Source organism: Anomaloglossus baeobatrachus, chromosome 6 (genome assembly GCF_048569485.1).
Source record: "Anomaloglossus baeobatrachus isolate aAnoBae1 chromosome 6, aAnoBae1.hap1, whole genome shotgun sequence".
NCBI classification, from domain to species: Eukaryota; Metazoa; Chordata; class Amphibia; order Anura; family Aromobatidae; genus Anomaloglossus; species Anomaloglossus baeobatrachus.
This window is the reverse complement of record NC_134358.1, coordinates 7,739,955-7,759,497: the sequence shown is the minus strand read 5'-3', so window position 1 is coordinate 7,759,497 and position 19,543 is coordinate 7,739,955. Positions and strand designations below refer to the sequence as shown.

At 50.5% G+C, this 19,543-nt stretch overlaps 1 protein-coding gene across 1 annotated transcript in view; it reads left to right on the top strand.

Annotated features, from left to right (window-relative positions):
- LOC142316921 (uncharacterized) overlaps positions 1–19,543 on the top strand; it is a 282,067-nt gene that overhangs the window by 158,023 nt on the left and 104,501 nt on the right. Inside the window, exon 21 of the mRNA XM_075352699.1 lies at positions 197–1,121. Within this exon, the coding sequence (XP_075208814.1) occupies positions 197–1,121 (925 nt within the window). The remainder of the gene's footprint in view (positions 1–196; positions 1,122–19,543) is intronic.

The following is a 19,543-nucleotide window of genomic DNA, read 5'->3' as shown; positions in this document are numbered from 1 at the left end:
TAAACGTTACAATCTGCACTTGAATTCTGTTGTAGAGATTTCATTTCAAATCCAATGTGGTGGCATGCAGAGCCCAACTCGCCAAAATTGTGTCACTGTCCAAAGATTTCTGGACCTAACTGTATATTTGCCTACTTTGTGATTTAAAAAAAAAAAAAATAATCCTGACATCCATTTTTTTTTTTAATCTTGACAGAAAATCCTAATGAGCAATCTAAAGGAAATTTTATGTCATCACTAAATAATAAAAGAGATGAAAATATCATGCATCACTCTTCAGGAGAAAAATGTACAACCATACCACCAAATCTTCACAGAACAGATCTATCTTATAATCTCCCTAATCATGAAGAAACGTCTCCTGACCGATCACAGATCAAAAGAAATCACACAATGGAGAAATCGTTGTCCTGTTCAAAATGTGGGAAATGCTTTACATGTAACTCACAGCTAATTATACATGAGAGAAGACACACAGGAGAGAAGCCGTATGCCTGCTTAATATGTGGAAAGTGCTTTACAGATAAACCACATCTTGCTTCACATAAGAGAAGTCACACAGGAGAGAAGCCGTATTCATGTTCTGAATGTGAGAAGTTTTTTTCAACAAAAGCAATTCTTGCTAATCATCAGAAAATTCACACAGGAGAAAAGCCGTATGCATGCTCTGAATGTGGAAAATGCTTTATAACTAAAACACATCTTGCTAGACATGAGAAAATCCACACTGGAGAGAGGCCGTATTCATGTTCACTATGTGGGAAATGTTTTACAGAAAAGGCAAATCTTATTTCACATGGGAGAATTCACACTGGAGAGAAGCCATATTCATGTCCAGAATGTGGGAAATGCTTTACAGACAAAGCAAGTATTGTTGCACACGAGAGAGGCCACACAGGGGAGAAGCCGTATCCATGTCTAGTATGTGGGAAGTGTTTTATACATAAATCAAATCTTGCTAGACATGAGAGAGTGCACACAGGAGAGAAGCCGTACTCATGTTCACTATGTGGGAAATGCTTTACTGGTAAACCTAATCTTATTATACATGAAAGAATTCACCGAGGAGAGAAGCCGTATCCATGTCCACAATGTGGGAAGTGCTTTACTGATAAATCAAGTGTCAGTAAACATCAAAAAAGTCACTCAGGAGACTAGCAGTTTTGATGTTTTAAATGTGGAAAATGTTTTGCAAGTAAATAAAATTTTAAAACTGATGAGAAAATTTTCATTGACACAAAACCATATTCTTGTTGGGATATGGAAAATCCTATAATAGCAAAAAATTAAAATGACAACTTTTAAGTGTGATTGGGATCCATGGAGGAAGCGTACTGTAAACATGAGGAAGAAATGAGCCTTGCTTACCCGCTAACCCATGAAGGTGAATTGTCATCACGAGCATTGCGGCGGAGAATCAATAATGACAGTAAGAAAAAAGTAAGACGATCTCAAGTAAGCTTTTTATTTCTGAACATATGTGAACCAATCTTCATTTGACCTTCATTCAAACAGATTACTAAAGTGGACAAAAAAAAAAAAAGAAAGAAAAGAACAGACGCCATTTCCTTGTGTTGCTCCAAAACCTCGTAATGTCCCTTTGGCAAAAATATTAGAAAATGAGCAAATGTTTACATTCTACTTTTCTCTGAGAATATTCTTTGAGTTTGGAAATGCTGATGCATTAACCAAAATATGCAAGTGTGAAAGTCAGCTAGTTAATCATACAGGGAGGTTTATATTCCAGTATTCCATGGAGGACAAACACAACCAATTTTACATCCTCTCCAGCATCTTCATGGGATTAATAATAATAATAATTAATAATAATATTTTTTTATTGATGTAGCACCAACATATTCTAATGCGCTTTACAATTCAGAGGACGCATGTGCAAACAATATCTGACATTACAGGTAACACGGTCCAACAATTCATTCAGGAGCGAGGGCTTGGCTCGCAAGGTTACAATCCGAGGAAATAGGAGTGGCACAAATGGTGAAAAGGACTTGTATTGTTTGGTGTAGCCATCTTTGAAAATAAATGAAGGTATTCATGCAAAACTTCATGAATCTGTCATCAGCAATTATCTGTGTCTGCCCCGATGCTAAGTGCTATTCTAAGGATACGGGAAAGGAGAACTGAGAACATTTACTTCACTTATGTGTTGTCCAACGAGAGGTGTTTTTAGGTCACAGTTAAAATTGTAGATACTGGGAATTAAACGGATTTCCATTTGATTGTTGAAATTTTTCTCTCACCATGCGTCCTTACATTGGTCAATATTATTCACCAAACTGCTCTTCGAAGTGCAGCTCCAAAGTGTTTGACCTGCGTAACCCAAGCCTCTGACTGTCACACAGAGTTTTGCACAAATTTCGCTGACTGTCATGGCGGCATTGGACTCTGTGCAGATTGCAGATTCTGACAATCAACCCCATGGTTTCTCTGCTGTCTGAGATCAACACAGGCAGACTCGAGTGTCAACCTGCTGTGTGCTGATTCATAGGCAGGCCTAGCAAGAATTAAGGTCTGCTTGCTCCTTTAATCACATGTTGTGGGGAGACCTATCACATTTGCTGCCCTCTTATTTATGCTGGTGGAATCCTTATGCCTATGACAGATATAGTTTATTCTATGTTGGTCTGTGAGGTGTCATGTCCCAGACTTACTGATGAATGTTGTGCCTATTGTTTGGAGTGGTTGTGGAGGTTACCCCTACTGTTTTGTAGCTTGCTTCCTGTATGTTTTTTTCCTGAATCTGTTATTGTTTTACCTTTGTTTGTGCCTGCTGTGTGACAGAGTTTTGGTTTTCCCATGTCTGTCTTTATCTCTGGGTTTTCAACACACTCCTGTCCTGTCCCTCCCTGGGGGAAGTGGGAGGGGAATTCAGATCAGCAGTCATCAGGAGCAGGGCGAGGAAGGAGACTCAGGCCTCACCACCATCAGGAGTATCCCTGAGATTAGCTTGAGGAACAACTTAGGTACCCCAGTTTCCCCGCAATCCCAAAGTCATTGTGTCACTAATTTACAAGATACACATATTTTTCTAAAAATTATCAATCACTAAGGACATGGTTACAGCTGTTAACAATTATACATATGTGTGAATTGTCTCCTTTACAGTTCTTATTGGGTGAAGTTAGCAACTTCAAGGTTAATTACTAATGTTGAGCAAGCAGTATGATGATGGGGTGCTCGTTACTCAGGTCGAGCAGGTTGGACGCTCTGATGGTCTCGAGTAACAAGTATAATGGAAGTCAATGATTGGGCAGTTCAGATCTCCAATAATATACAGCCAGTCATAAAAAGAGCATTTCCCTTGGAGGGAGGTTTTTTTTTTTCTGACACACTAATATATGTAGGACTATAGGGTGCACTATGGAGGACCATGGGGACAATTACACGTCATGGAGGATTATGAGGTGAAATAGACCATATGGAGGACTATGTGGGATCCATTATACTTTATGGAGGACTATGGGGGAGCACTATGCTATATGGAGGACTATGGGGCAGTATTATACTATATGGAGGACTATGTGGGGCCCATTACTATATGGAGCACTATGTGAGGCCCATTATACAATGTGGAAGGCTTTGTGCGGCCACTATAATATTTGGAGGGATTTCTGCTCACATTGAAACAAAGATTTGGGTATCAGGTTCCATATTTGAAGGTCGCATTTGGCCCTAAAATCCTTCATAGGACTTGTTTTGTTTGTTTTTTTGCTGGATAAGTTTTAGTTTTGCATCACACTATCTATTTTATCATATAATGTATTGAGAAAAAAAAAATTCAAGTGTATTTATTTAATTTTTTTGTGGATTTTTGTGGTAAAAGTAATCCTGGCAACGTGTTTCTCGAAGTCAGTAGATTACGGCGATACTAAACTAAGGTTATACGACGTCCTTTAAACTCGGGCAAATCTGCCGAGTTTTCAGAAAGACGAGGCCTCCGGACATGCAGGCGTTGTTGTCCTGTGTTTTATTACATTTCTTTGGTCATTTTCGGAGCACTTTGCTTTTGACAGCAATCTTTTCTTAGCATCTCGGCACCGTTTTTGAGTCTTTTTAACAGGGCGTTTCTCGGTTATTTTGCTTTCTCCACTGCTAGTGGTTTCTGATGTGAAAATGCTAGGAAAACACTAAATAAGAAGGATGGGCATCCTGTGAGCATTCCCATTGACTTGTACTTTTGGGCATCTTCTGGGCAGAGCCCCCAATATTGGGCAGGTCACGTCTTTTAGCCATCAGAAAATTATTGTATACAAATGAACCAGGAACAACGCTCTTAGCACTACTACCCAGGGACAGTGCTCTTATCTCTACTACCCAGGGACAGCGCTCTTATCCCTACTACTTACCAGGGACAGCGCTCTTATCTCTACTACCCAGGGACAGCGCCCTTATCCCTACTACCCAGGGACAGCGCTCTTAGCACTACTACTTACCAGGGACAGCGCCCTTAGCACTACTACCCAGGGACAGCGCCCTTATCCCTACTACCCAGGGACAGCGCTCTTATTCCTACCACCCAGGGACAGCGCTCTTATCCCTACTACCCAGGGACAGCGCCCTTATCCCTACTACCCAGGGACAGCGCTCTTATCCCTACTACCCAGGGACAGTGCTCTTATCTCTACTACCCAGGGACAGTGCCCTTATCCCTACTACCCAGGGACAGCGCTCTTATCTCTACTACCCAGGGACAGCGCCCTTATCCCTACTACCCAGGGACAGCGCCCTTATCTCTACTACCCAGGGACAGTGCTCTTATCTCTACTACCCAGGGACAGTGCCCTTATCCCTACTACCCAGGGACAGCGCTCTTATCTCTACTACCCAGGGACAGTGCTCTTATCTCTACTACCCAGGGACAGTGCCCTTATCCCTACTACCCAGGGACAGCGCTCTTATCTCTACTACCCAGGGACAGCGCCCTTATCCCTACTACCCAGGGACAGCGCCCTTATCCCTACTACCCAGGGACAGCGCTCTTATCTCTACTACCCAGGGACAGCGCCCTTATCCCTACTACCCAGGGACAGTGCCCTTATCCCTACTACCCAGGGACAGCGCTCTTATCTCTACTACCCAGGGACAGCGCCCTTATCCCTACTACCCAGGGACAGCGCCCTTATCTCTACTACCCAGGGACAGTGCTCTTATCTCTACTACCCAGGGACAGTGCCCTTATCCCTACTACCCAGGGACAGCGCTCTTATCTCTACTACCCAGGGACAGTGCTCTTATCTCTACTACCCAGGGACAGTGCCCTTATCCCTACTACCCAGGGACAGCGCTCTTATCTCTACTACCCAGGGACAGTGCTCTTATCTCTACTACCCAGGGACAGTGCCCTTATCCCTACTACCCAGGGACAGCGCTCTTATCTCTACTACCCAGGGACAGTGCTCTTATCTCTACTACCCAGGGACAGTGCCCTTATCCCTACTACCCAGGGACAGCGCTCTTATCTCTACTACCCAGGGACAGCGCCCTTATCCCTACTACCCAGGGACAGCGCCCTTATCTCTACTACCCAGGGACAGTGCTCTTATCTCTACTACCCAAGGACAGTGCTCTTATCCCTACTACCCAGGGACAGTGCTCTTATCCCTACTACCCAGGGACAGAGCTCTTATCCCTACTACCCAGGGACAGTGCTCTTATCCCTACTACCCAGGGACAGTGCTCTTATCCCTACTACCCAGGGACAGAGCTCTTATCTCTACTACCCAGGGACAGTGCCCTTATCCCTACTACCCAGGGACAGCGCTCTTATCTCTACAACCCAGGGACAGCGCCCTTATCCCTACTACCCAGGGACAGCGCCCTTATCTCTACTACCCAGGGACAGTGCTCTTATCTCTACTACCCAAGGACAGTGCTCTTATCCCTACTACCCAGGGACAGCGCTCTTATCCCTACTACCCAGGGACAGTGCTCTTATCCCTACTACCCAGGGACAGAGCTCTTATGCCTACTACCCAGGGACAGCGCTCTTATCCCTAGTACCCAGGGACAGCGATCTTATCTCTACTACCCAGGGACAGCGCTCTTATCCCTACTACCCAGGGACAGGGCTCTTATCCCTACTACCCAGGGACAGGGCTCTTATCTCTACTACCCAGGGACAGCGCTCTTAACCCTACTACCCAGGGACAGGGCTCTTATCCCTACTACCCAGGGACAGTGCCCTTATCCCTACTACCCAGGGACAGTGCCCTTAGCACTACTACTTACCAGGGACAGCGCCCTTATCTCTACTACCCAGGGACAGAGCTCTTATTACTACTACTTACCAGGGACAGTGCTCTTATCCCTACTACCCAGGGACAGCGCCCTTATCTCTACTACCCAGGGACAGAGCTCTTATCTCTACTACCCAGGGACAGCGCCCTTATCCCTACTACCCAGGGACAGCGCACTTATCCCTACTACCCAGGGACAGTGCCCTTATCCCTACTACCCAGGGACAGCGCTCTTATCCCTACTACCCAGGGACAGGGCTCTTATCTCTACTACCCAGGGACAGCGCCCTTATCCCTACTACCCAGGGACAGAGCTCTTATCCCTACTACCCAGGGACAGTGCTCTTATCCCTACTACCCAGGGACAGTGCCCTTATCCCTACTACCCAGGGACAGCGCTCTTATCCCTACTACCCAGGGACAGCGCTCTTATCCCTACTACCCAGGGACAGCGCTCTTATCCCTACTACCCAGGGACAGTGCCCTTATCCCTACTACCCAGGGACAGCGCTCTTATCTCTACTACCCAGGGACAGCGCTCTTATCCCTACTACCCAGGGACAGTGCCCTTATCCCTACTACCCAGGGACAGCGCTCTTATCCCTACTACCCAGGGACAGTGCTCTTATCCCTACTACCCAGGGACAGTGCCCTTATCCCTACTACCCAGGGACAGCGCTCTTATCTCTACTACCCAGGGACAGCGCTCTTATCCCTACTACCCAGGGACAGTGCCCTTATCCCTACTACCCAGGGACAGCGCTCTTATCCCTACTACCCAGGGACAGCGCTCTTATCTCTACTACCCAGGGACAGCGCTCTTATCCCTACTACCCAGGGACAGCGCTCTTATCTCTACTACCCAGGGACAGCGCTCTTATCCCTACTACCCAGGGACAGTGCCCTTATCCCTACTACCCAGGGACAGCGCTCTTATCTCTACTACCCAGGGACAGCGCCCTTATCCCTACTACCCAGGGACAGAGCTCTTATCCCTACTACCCAGGGACAGTGCTCTTATCCCTACTACCCAGGGACAGTGCCCTTATCCCTACTACCCAGGGACAGCGCTCTTATCCCTACTACCCAGGGACAGCGCTCTTATCCCTACTACCCAGGGACAGCGCTCTTATCCCTACTACCCAGGGACAGTGCCCTTATCCCTACTACCCAGGGACAGCGCTCTTATCCCTACTACCCAGGGACAGCGCTCTTATCTCTACTACCCAGGGACAGCGCTCTTATCCCTACTACCCAGGGACAGCGCTCTTATCTCTACTACCCAGGGACAGCGCTCTTATCCCTACTACCCAGGGACAGTGCCCTTATCCCTACTACCCAGGGACAGCGCTCTTATCTCTACTACCCAGGGACAGCGCTCTTATCCCTACTACCCAGGGACAGCGCTCTTATCCCTACTACCCAGGGACAGCGCTCTTATCCCTACTACCCAGGGACAGTGCCCTTAGCACTACTACTTACCAGGGACAGCGCCCTTATCTGTACTACCCAGGGACAGAGCTCTTATCTCTACTACCCAGGGACAGCGCCCTTATCCCTACTACCCAGGGACAGCGCCCTTATCCCTACTACCCAGGGACAGTGCCCTTATCCCTACTACCCAGGGACAGGGCTCTTATCTCTACTACCCAGGGACAGTGCCCTTATCCCTACTACCCAGGGACAGTGCTCTTATCCCTACTACCCAGGGACAGTGCCCTTATCCCTACTACCCAGGGACAGCGCTCTTATCCCTACTACCCAGGGACAGCGCTCTTATCCCTACTACCCAGGGACAGTGCTCTTATCCCTACTACCCAGGGACAGTGCCCTTATCCCTACTACCCAGGGACAGCGCTCTTATCTCTACTACCCAGGGACAGCGCTCTTATCCCTACTACCCAGGGACAGTGCCCTTATCCCTACTACCCAGGGACAGCGCTCTTATCCCTACTACCCAGGGACAGTGCTCTTATCCCTACTACCCAGGGACAGTGCCCTTATCCCTACTACCCAGGGACAGCGCTCTTATCCCTACTACCCAGGGACAGCGCTCTTATCTCTACTACCCAGGGACAGCGCTCTTATCCCTACTACCCAGGGACAGCGCTCTTATCTCTACTACCCAGGGACAGCGCTCTTATCCCTACTACCCAGGGACAGTGCCCTTATCCCTACTACCCAGGGACAGCGCTCTTATCTCTACTACCCAGGGACAGCGCTCTTATCCCTACTACCCAGGGACAGCGCTCTTATCCCTACTACCCAGGGACAGCACTCTTATCCCTACTACCCAGGGACAGAGCTCTTATCCCTACTACCCAGGGACAGTGCCCTTAGCACTACTACTTACCAGGGACAGCGCTCTTAGCACTACTACCCAGGGACAGAGCTCTTATTACTGCTACTTACCAGGGACAGCGCTCTTATCCCTACTACCCAGGGACAGGGCTCTTATTACTACTACTTACCAGGGACAGCGCTCTTATCCCTACTACCCAGGGACAGCGCTCTTATCTCTACTACCCAGGGACAGGGCTCTTATTACTACTACTTACCAGGGACAGCGCTCTTATCCCTACTACCCAGGGACAGCGCTCTTATCCCTACTACCCAGGGACAGCGCTCTTATCCCTACTACCCAGGGACAGTGCCCTTATCCCTACTACCCAGGGACAGTGCTCTTATCTCTACTACCCAGGGACAGTGCTCTTATCCCTACTACCCAGGGACAGGGCTCTTATCTCTACTACCCAGGGACAGCGCTCTTATCCCTACTACCCAGGGACAGCGCTCTTATCCCTACTACCCAGGGACAGCGCTCTTATCCCTACTACCCAGGGACAGCGCTCTTATCCCTACTACCCAGGGACAGTGCCCTTAGCACTACTACTTACCAGGGACAGCGCTCTTAGCACTACTACCCAGGGACAGAGCTCTTATTACTGCTACTTACCAGGGACAGCGCTCTTATCCCTACTACCCAGGGACAGCGCTCTTATCCCTACTACCCAGGGACAGGGCTCTTATTACTACTACTTACCAGGGACAGCGCTCTTATCCCTACTACCCAGGGACAGCGCTCTTATCCCTACTACCCAGGGACAGGGCTCTTATTACTACTACTTACCAGGGACAGCGCTCTTATCCCTACTACCCAGGGACAGTGCTCTTATCTCTACTACCCAGGGACAGGGCTCTTATTACTACTACTTACCAGGGACAGCGCTCTTATCCCTACTACCCAGGGACAGCGCTCTTATCCCTACTACCCAGGGACAGCGCTCTTATCCCTACTACCCAGGGACAGCGCTCTTATCCCTACTACCCAGGGACAGTGCTCTTATCTCTACTACCCAGGGACAGTGCCCTTATCCCTACTACCCAGGGACAGTGCTCTTATCTCTACTACCCAGGGACAGTGCTCTTATCCCTACTACCCAGGGACAGGGCTCTTATCTCTACTACCCAGGGACAGCGCTCTTATCCCTACTACCCAGGGACAGCGCTCTTATCCCTACTACCCAGGGACAGTGCCCTTATCCCTACTACCCAGGGACAGTGCTCTTATCTCTACTACCCAGGGACAGTGCTCTTATCCCTACTACCCAGGGACAGTGCTCTTATCTCTACTACCCAGGGACAGCACTCTTATCCCTACTACCCAGGGACAGCGCTCTTATCCCTACTACCCAGGGACAGTGCCCTTATCCCTACTACCCAGGGACAGCGCTCTTATCCCTACTACCCAGGGACAGAGCTCTTATCCCTACTACCCAGGGACAGTGCCCTTATTCCTACTACCCAGGGACAGTGCCCTTATCCCTACTACCCAGGGACAGCGCTCTTATCCCTACTACCCAGGGACAGCGCTCTTAGCCCTACTACCCAGGGACAGCGCTCTTATTCCTACTACCCAGGGACAGCGCTCTTATTCCTACTACCCAGGGACAGTGCTCTTATCCCTACTACCCAGGGACAGCGCTCTTATTCCTACTACCCAGGGACAGCGCTCTTATTCCTACTACCCAGGGACAGCGCTCTTATCCCTACTACCCAGGGACAGTGCCCTTAGCACTACTACTTACCAGGGACAGCGCCCTTATCTCTACTACCCAGGGACAGTGCCCTTATCCCTACTACCCAGGGACAGCGCTCTTATCTCTACTACCCAGGGACAGCGCTCTTATCCCTACTACCCAGGGACAGCGCTCTTATCCCTACTACCCAGGGACAGCGCTCTTATCCCTACTACCCAGGGACAGTGCCCTTATCCCTACTACCCAGGGACAGAGCTCTTATTACTACTACCCAGGGACAGAGCTATTATCCCTACTACCCAGGGACAGCGCTCTTATTACTACTACCCAGGGACAGAGCTCTTATCCCTACTACTTACCAGGGACAGAGCTCTTATCCCTACTACTTACCAGGGACAGAGCTCTTATCCCTACTACTTACCAGGGACAGCGCTCTTATCTCTACTACCCAGGGACAGCGCTCTTATCTCTACTACCCAGGGACAGCGCTCTTATCTCTACTACCCAGGGACAGAGCTCTTATTACTACTACTTACCAGGGACAGCGCTCTTATCTCTACTACCCAGGGACAGGGCTCTTATCTCTACTACCCAGGGACAGCGCTCTTATCCCTACTACCCAGGGACAGGGCTCTTATCTCTACTACCCAGGGACAGCGCTCTTATCTCTACTACCCAGGGACAGCGCTCTTAACCCTACTACCCAGGGACAGCGCTCTTATCCCTACTACCCAGGGACAGAGCTCTTATCTCTACTACCCAGGGACAGCACTCTTATCTCTACTACCCAGAGACAGCGCTCTTAGCCCTACTACCCAGGGACAGCGCTCTTATCCCTACTACCCAGGGACAGCACTCTTATCCCTACTACCCAGGGACAGTGCTCTTATCCCTACTACCCAGGGACAGCGCTCTTATCTCTACTACCCAGGGACAGCGCTCTTATCCCTACTACCCAGGGACAGAGCTCTTATCCCTACTACCCAGGGACAGTGCCCTTATCCCTACTACCCAGGGACAGCACTCTTATCCCTACTACCCAGGGACAGTGCCCTTATCTCTACTACCCAGGGACAGTGCCCTTATCTCTACTACCCAGGGACAGTGCTCTTATTACTACTACGTACCAGGGACAGCGCTCTTATCTCTACTACCCAGGGACAGTGCTCTTATTACTACTACGTACCAGGGACAGCACTCTTATCCCTACTACCCAGGGACAGCGCTCTTATCTCTACTACCCAGGGACAGCGCTCTTATCCCTACTACCCAGGGACAGGGCTCTTATCCCTACTACCCAGGGACAGGGCTCTTATCTCTACTACCCAGGGACAGCGCTCTTATCCCTACTACCCAGGGACAGGGCTCTTATCTCTACTACCCAGGGACAGCGCTCTTATCCCTACTACCCAGGGACAGGGCTCTTATCCCTACTACCCAGGGACAGGGCTCTTATCTCTACTACCCAGGGACAGCGCTCTTAACCCTACTACCCAGGGACAGGGCTCTTATCTCTACTACCCAGGGACAGCGCTCTTAACCCTACTACCCAGGGACAGCGCTCTTATCCCTGCTACCCAGGGACAGCGCTCTTATCCCTACTACCCGGGGACAGCGCTCTTATCTCTACTACCCAGGGACAGCGCTCTTATCCCTACTACCCAGGAACAGTGCTCTTATCCCTACTACCCAGGGACAGAGCTCTTATCCCTACTACCCAGGGACAGAGCTCTTATTACTACTACGTACCAGGGACAGAGCTCTTATCTCTACTACCCAGGGACAGTGCTCTTATCCCTACTACCCAGGGACAGTGCTCTTATCTCTACTACCCAGGGACAGTGCTCTTATCCCTACTACCCAGGGACAGCGCTCTTATCTCTACTACCCAGGGACAGCGCTCTTATCCCTACTACCCAGGGACAGGGCTCTTATCTCTACTACCCAGGGACAGAGCTCTTATCCCTACTACCCAGGGACAGTGCCCTTATCCCTACTACCCAGGGACAGCGCTCTTATCCCTACTACCCAGGGACAGTGCCCTTATCCCTACTACCCAGGGACAGCGCTCTTATCCCTACTACCCAGGGACAGTGCCCTTATCCCTACTACCCAGGGACAGCGCTCTTATCCCTACTACCCAGGGACAGTGCCCTTATCCCTACTACCCAGGGACAGAGCTCTTATTACTACTACTTACCAGGGACAGCGCTCTTATCCCTACTACCCAGGGACAGAGCTCTTATTACTACTACTTACCAGGGACAGCGCTCTTATCCCTACTACCCAGGGACAGGGCTCTTATCTCTACTACCCAGGGACAGGGCTCTTATCCCTACTACCCAGGGACAGCGCTCTTATCCCTACTACCCAGGGACAGTGCTCTTATCTCTACTACCCAGGGACAGCGCTCTTATCCCTACTACCCAGGAACAGCGCTCTTATCTCTACTACCCAGGGACAGCGCTCTTATCCCTACTACCCAGGGACAGCGCTCTTATTCCTACTACCCAGGGACAGAGCTCTTATCCCTACTACCTAGGGACAGGGCTCTTACTACTACTTACCAGGGACAGCGCTCTTATCCCTACTACCCAGGGACAGAGCTCTTATTCCTACTACCCAGGGACAGAGCTCTTACTACTACTTACCAGGGACAGCGCTCTTATCCCTACTACCCAGGGACAGCGCTCTTATCCCTACTACCCAGGGACAGCGCTCTTATCCCTACTACCCAGGGACAGCGCTCTTATCCCTACTACCCAGGGACAGCGCTCTTATTCCTACTACCTAGGGACAGGGCTCTTATCTCTACTACCCAGGGACAGAGCTCTTAGTCCTACTATCCAGGGACAGCGCTCTTATCCCTACTACCCAGGGACAGGGCTCTTATCCCTACTACCCAGGGACAGCGCTCTTATCCCTACTACCCAGGGACAGTGCTCTTATCTCTACTACCCAGGGACAGCGCTCTTATCCCTACTACCCAGGAACAGCGCTCTTATCTCTACTACCCAGGGACAGCGCTCTTATCCCTACTACCCAGGGACAGCGCTCTTATCCCTACTACCCAGGGACAGAGCTCTTATTCCTACTACCCAGGGACAGAGCTCTTATCCCTACTACCTAGGGACAGGGCTCTTACTACTACTTACCAGGGACAGCGCTCTTATCCCTACTACCCAGGGACAGAGCTCTTATTCCTACTACCCAGGGACAGAGCTCTTACTACTACTTACCAGGGACAGCGCTCTTATCCCTACTACCCAGGGACAGCGCTCTTATCCCTACTACCCAGGGACAGCGCTCTTATCCCTACTACCCAGGGACAGCGCTCTTATCCCTACTACCCAGGGACAGCGCTCTTATTCCTACTACCTAGGGACAGGGCTCTTATCTCTACTACCCAGGGACAGAGCTCTTAGTCCTACTATCCAGGGACAGCGCTCTTATCCCTACTACCCAGGGACAGCGCTCTTATCCCTACTACCCAGGAACAGTGCTCTTATCCCTACTACCCAGGGACAGCGCTCTTATCCCTACTACCCAGGGACAGCGCTCTTATCCCTACTACCCAGGGACAGCGCTCTTATCCCTACTACCCAAAGACAGCGCTCTTATGCCTACTACCCAGGGACAGCGCTCTTATCCCTACTACCCAGGGACAGCGCTCTTATCCCTACTACCCAGGGACAGCGCTCTTATCCCTACTACCCAGGGACAGCGCTCTTATCTCTACTACCCAGGGACAGCGCTCTTATCCCTACTACCCAGGGACAGCGCTCTTATCTCTACTACCCAGGGACAGCGCTCTTATCCCTACTACCCAGGGACAGCGCTCTTATCCCTACTACCCAGGGACAGCGCTCTTATCTCTACTACCCAGGGACAGCGCTCTTATCTCTACTACCCAGGGACAGCGCTCTTATCTCTACTACCCAGGGACAGCGCTCTTATTACTACTACCCAGGGACAGTGCTCTTATCCCTACTACCCAGGGACAGTGCTCTTATCTCTACTACCCAGGGACAGTGCTCTTATCTCTACTACCCAGGGACAGCGCTCTTATCCCTACTACCCAGGGACAGTGCCCTTATCCCTACTACCCAGGGACAGAGCTCTTATCCCTACTACCCAGGGACAGTGCCCTTATCCCTACTACCCAGGGACAGAGCTCTTATCCCTACTACCCAGGGACAGTGCCCTTATCCCTACTACCCAGGGACAGCGCTCTTATCTCTACTACCCAGGGACAGTGCTCTTATCTCTACTACCCAGGGACAGTGCTCTTATCCCTACTACCCAGGGACAGAGCTCTTATCCCTACTACCCAGGGACAGAGCTCTTATCCCTACTACCCAGGGACAGCGCTCTTATCCCTACTACCCAGGGACAGCGCTCTTATCTCTACTACCCAGGGACAGCGCTCTTATCTCTACTACCCAGGGACAGTGCTCTTATCTCTACTACCCAGGGACAGCGCTCTTATCCCTACTACCCAGGGACAGTGCTCTTATCTCTACTACCCAGGGACAGCGCTCTTATCCCTACTACCCAGGGACAGCGCTCTTATCCCTACTACCCAGGGACAGTGCCCTTATCCCTACTACCCAGGGACAGTGCTCTTATCTCTACTACCCAGGGACAGCGCTCTTATCCCTACTACCCAGGGACAGTGCTCTTATCCCTACTACCCAGGGACAGCGCTCTTATCTCTACTACCCAGGGACAGCGCTCTTGTTCCTACTACCCAGGGACAGTGCTCTTATCTCTACTACCCAGGGACAGGGCTCTTATCTCTACTACCCAGGGACAGAGCTCTTATCTCTACTACCCAGGGACAGTGCTCTTATCTCTACTACCCAGGGACAGAGCTCTTATCTCTACTACCTAGGGACAGTGCTCTTATTACTACTACCCAGGGACAGAGCTCTTATCCCTACTACCCAGGGACAGAGCTCTTATCCCTACTACCCAGGGACAGAGCTCTTATCCCTACTACCCAGGGACAGAGCTCTTAGTCCTACTATCCAGGGACAGCGCTCTTATCTCTACTACCCAGGGACAGAGCTCTTAGCACTACTACCCAGGGACAGCGCTCTTAGTCCTACTACTTACCAGGGACAGTGCCCTTATCCCTACTACCCAGGGACAGCACTCTTATCCCTACTACCCAGGGACAGCGCTCTTATCCCTACTACCCAGGGACAGCACTCTTATCCCTACTACCCAGGGACAGCGCTCTTATCCCTACTACCCAGGGACAGCGCTCTTATCCCTACTACCCAGGGACAGTGCTCTTATCCCTACTACCCAGGGACAGCACTCTTATCCCTACTACCCAGGGACAGCGCTCTTATCCCTACTACCCAGGGACAGCGCTCTTATCCCTACTACCCAGGAACAGTGCTCTTATTCCTAACACCTAGGGACAGGGCTCTTATCTCTACTACCCAGGGACAGAGCTCTTATCCCTACTACCCAGGGACAGAGCTCTTAGCACTACTACTTACCAGGGACAGCGCTCTTAGTCCTACTACTTACCAGGGACAGTGCTATTATCCCTACTACCCAGGGACAGTGCCCTTATCCCTACTACCCAGGGACAGTGCCCTTATCCCTACTACCCAGGGACAGCGCCCTTAGCCCTACTACCCAGGGACAGCGCTCTTATCTCTACTACCCAGGGACAGTGCTCTTATCCCTACTACCCAGGGACAGTGCTCTTATCTCTACTACCCAGGGACAGCGCTCTTATCCCTACTACCCAGGGACAGTGCCCTTATCCCTACTACCCAGGGACAGAGCTCTTATCCCTACTACCCAGGGACAGCGCTCTTATCTCTACTACCCAGGGACAGTGCTCTTATCCCTACTACCCAGGGACAGTGCTCTTATTACTACTACCCAGGCACAGAGCTCTTATCCCTACTACCCAGGGACAGTGCTCTTATCTCTACTACCCAGGGACAGCGCTCTTATCCCTACTACCCAGGGACAGTGCTCTTATCTCTACTACCCAGGGACAGAGCTCTTATCTCTACTACCCAGGGACAGTGCTCTTATCCCTACTACCCAGGGACAGCGCTCTTATCTCTACTACCCAGGGACAGTGCTCTTATCCCTACTACCCAGGGACAGTGCTCTTATCTCTACTACCCAGGAACAGTGCTCTTATCTCTACTACCCAGGGACAGTGCTCTTATCCCTACTACCCAGGAACAGTGCTCTTATCTCTACTACCCAGGGACAGCGCTCTTATCTCTACTACCCAGGGACAGTGCTCTTATCCCTACTACCCAGGGACAGAGCTCTTATCCCTACTACCCAGGGACAGCGCTCTTATCTCTACTACCCAGGGACAGAGCTCTTATCCCTACTACCCAGGGACAGTGCTCTTATCTCTACTACCCAGGGACAGCGCTCTTATCTCTACTACCCAGGGACAGAGCTCTTATCCCTACTACCCAGGGACAGTGCCCTTATCCCTACTACCCAGGGACAGAGCTCTTATCCCTACTACCCAGGGACAGTGCTCTTATCTCTACTACCCAGGGACAGCGCTCTTATCTCTACTACCCAGGGACAGTGCTCTTATTACTACTACCCAGGCACAGAGCTCTTATCCCTACTACCCAGGGACAGTGCTCTTATCTCTACTACCCAGGGACAGCGCTCTTATCCCTACTACCCAGGGACAGTGCTCTTATCCCTACTACCCAGGGACAGAGCTCTTAGTCCTACTATCCAGGGACAGCGCTCTTATCTCTACTACCCAGGGACAGAGCTCTTAGCACTACTACTTACCAGGGACAGCGCTCTTAGTCCTACTACTTACCAGGGACAGTGCCCTTATCCCTACTACCCAGGGACAGTGCCCTTATCCCTACTACCCAGGGACAGTGCCCTTATCCCTACTACCCAGGGACAGTGCTCTTAGCACTACTACTGACCAGGGACAACGCTCTTATCCCTACTACCCAGGGACAGTGCTCTTATCTCTACTACCCAGGGACAGTGCCCTTATCCCTACTACCCAGGGACAGTGCTCTTATCCCTACTACCCAGGGACAGAGCTCTTATCCCTACTACCCAGGGACAGTGCTCTTATCCCTACTACCCAGGGACAGAGCTCTTATCCCTACTACCCAGGGACAGAGCTCTTATCCCTACTACCCAGGGACAGCGCTCTTATCCCTACTACCCAGGGACAGCGCTCTTGTTCCTACTACCTAGGGACAGTGCTCTTATTACTACTACCCAGGCACAGAGCTCTTATCCCTACTACCCAGGGACAGAGCTCTTAGTCCTACTATCCAGGGACAGCGCTCTTAGCACTACTACTTACCAGGGACAGCGCTCTTAGTCCTACTACTTACCAGGGACAGTGCCCTTATCCCTACTACCCAGGGACAGTGCCCTTATCCCTACTACCCAGAGACAGTGCTCTTATCCCTACTACCCAGGGACAGCGCTCTTATCCCTACTACCCAGGGACAGTGCCCTTATCCCTACTACCCAGAGACAGTGCTCTTATCCCTACTACCCAGGGACAACGCTCTTATCCCTACTACCCAGGGACAGCACTCTTATCCCTACTACCCAGGGACAGCGCTCTTATCCCTACTACCCAGGGACAGTGCCCTTATTCCTACCACCTAGGGACAGGGCTCTTATCTCTACTACCCAGGGACAGAGCTCTTAGTCCTACTATCCAGGGACAGTGCTCTTATCCCTACTACCCAGGGACAGCGCTCTTATTCCTACCACCTAGGGACAGGGCTCTTATCTCTACTACCCAGGGACAGAGCTCTTAGTCCTACTACCCAGGGACAGCGCTCTTATCCCTACTACCCAGGGACAGCGCTCTTATTCCTACCACCTAGGGACAGGGCTCTTATCTCTACTACCCAGGGACAGAGCTCTTAGTCCTACTATCCAGGGACAGCGCTCTTATCCCTACTACCCAGGGACAGCGCTCTTATTCCTACCACCTAGGGACAGGGCTCTTATCTCTACTACCCAGGGACAGAGCTCTTAGTCCTACTATCCAGGGACAGTGCTCTTATCTCTACTACCCAGGGACAGAGCTCTTAGCACTACTACTTACCAGGGACAGCGCTCTTAGTCCTACTACTTACCAGGGACAGTGCTCTTAGCACTACTACTGACCAGGGACAACGCTCTTATCCCTACTACCCAGGGACAGCGCTCTTATCCCTACTACCCAGGGACAGCGTTCTTATTCCTACTACCTAGGGACAGGGCTCTTATCTCTACTACCCAGGGACAGTGCTCTTATCTCTACTACCCAGGGACAGAGCTCTTAGTCCTACTATCCAGGGACAGCGCTCTTAGTCCTACTACCCAGGGACAGTGCTCTTATCCCTACTACCCAGGGACAGCGCTCTTAGTCCTACTACCCAGGGACAGTGCTCTTATCCCTACTACCCAGGGACCGTGCCCTTATCCCTACTACCCAGGGACAGTGCCCTTATCCCTACTACCCAGGGACAGCGCTCTTAGCACTACTACCCAGGGACAGTGCCCTTATCCCTACTACCCAGGGACAGTGCTCTTAGCACTACTACTGACCAGGGACAGCGCCCTTATCCCTACTACCCAGGGACAGCGCTCTTAGCACTACTACCCAGGGACCGTGCCCTTATCCCTACTACCCAGGGACCGTGCCCTTATCCCTACTACCCAGGGACAGTGCCCTTATCCCTACTACCCAGGGACAGCGCTCTTAGCACTACTACCCAGGGACAGTGCCCTTATCCCTACTACCCAGGGACAGTGCTCTTAGCACTACTACTTACCAGGGAAAGTGTTCTTAGCCCTACTACCCAGGGACAGTGCTCTTAGCACTACTACCCAGGGACAGCTTTCTTAGTCATACTCTAAGTCCTGTTCATATAACTTGTTCTTTTTTTTTTTTTTTTTTTTTTACTGCACTATTCTAAGTCCTGTTGTGTATAAATACGTGACTCTTCAGATTTTGTGTTATACCATGCCTGATGAAGAGACCTGAGTAGTCTCGAAAGCTTGCAATTATTACCATCTTTTCAGTTAGCCATTAAAAGGTATCAACCACTGAGGACTCTCTGTTCTTTTAAACAATTTTTTTAGTCATACTAGTCAGAGACAGCATGAACATACAGCACAATGATCTGCAGGATTGGCTCACAGAGGTTTTTGAGAAACCTTTAAAATACAGTTAGGTCCAGAAATATTTGGACAGTG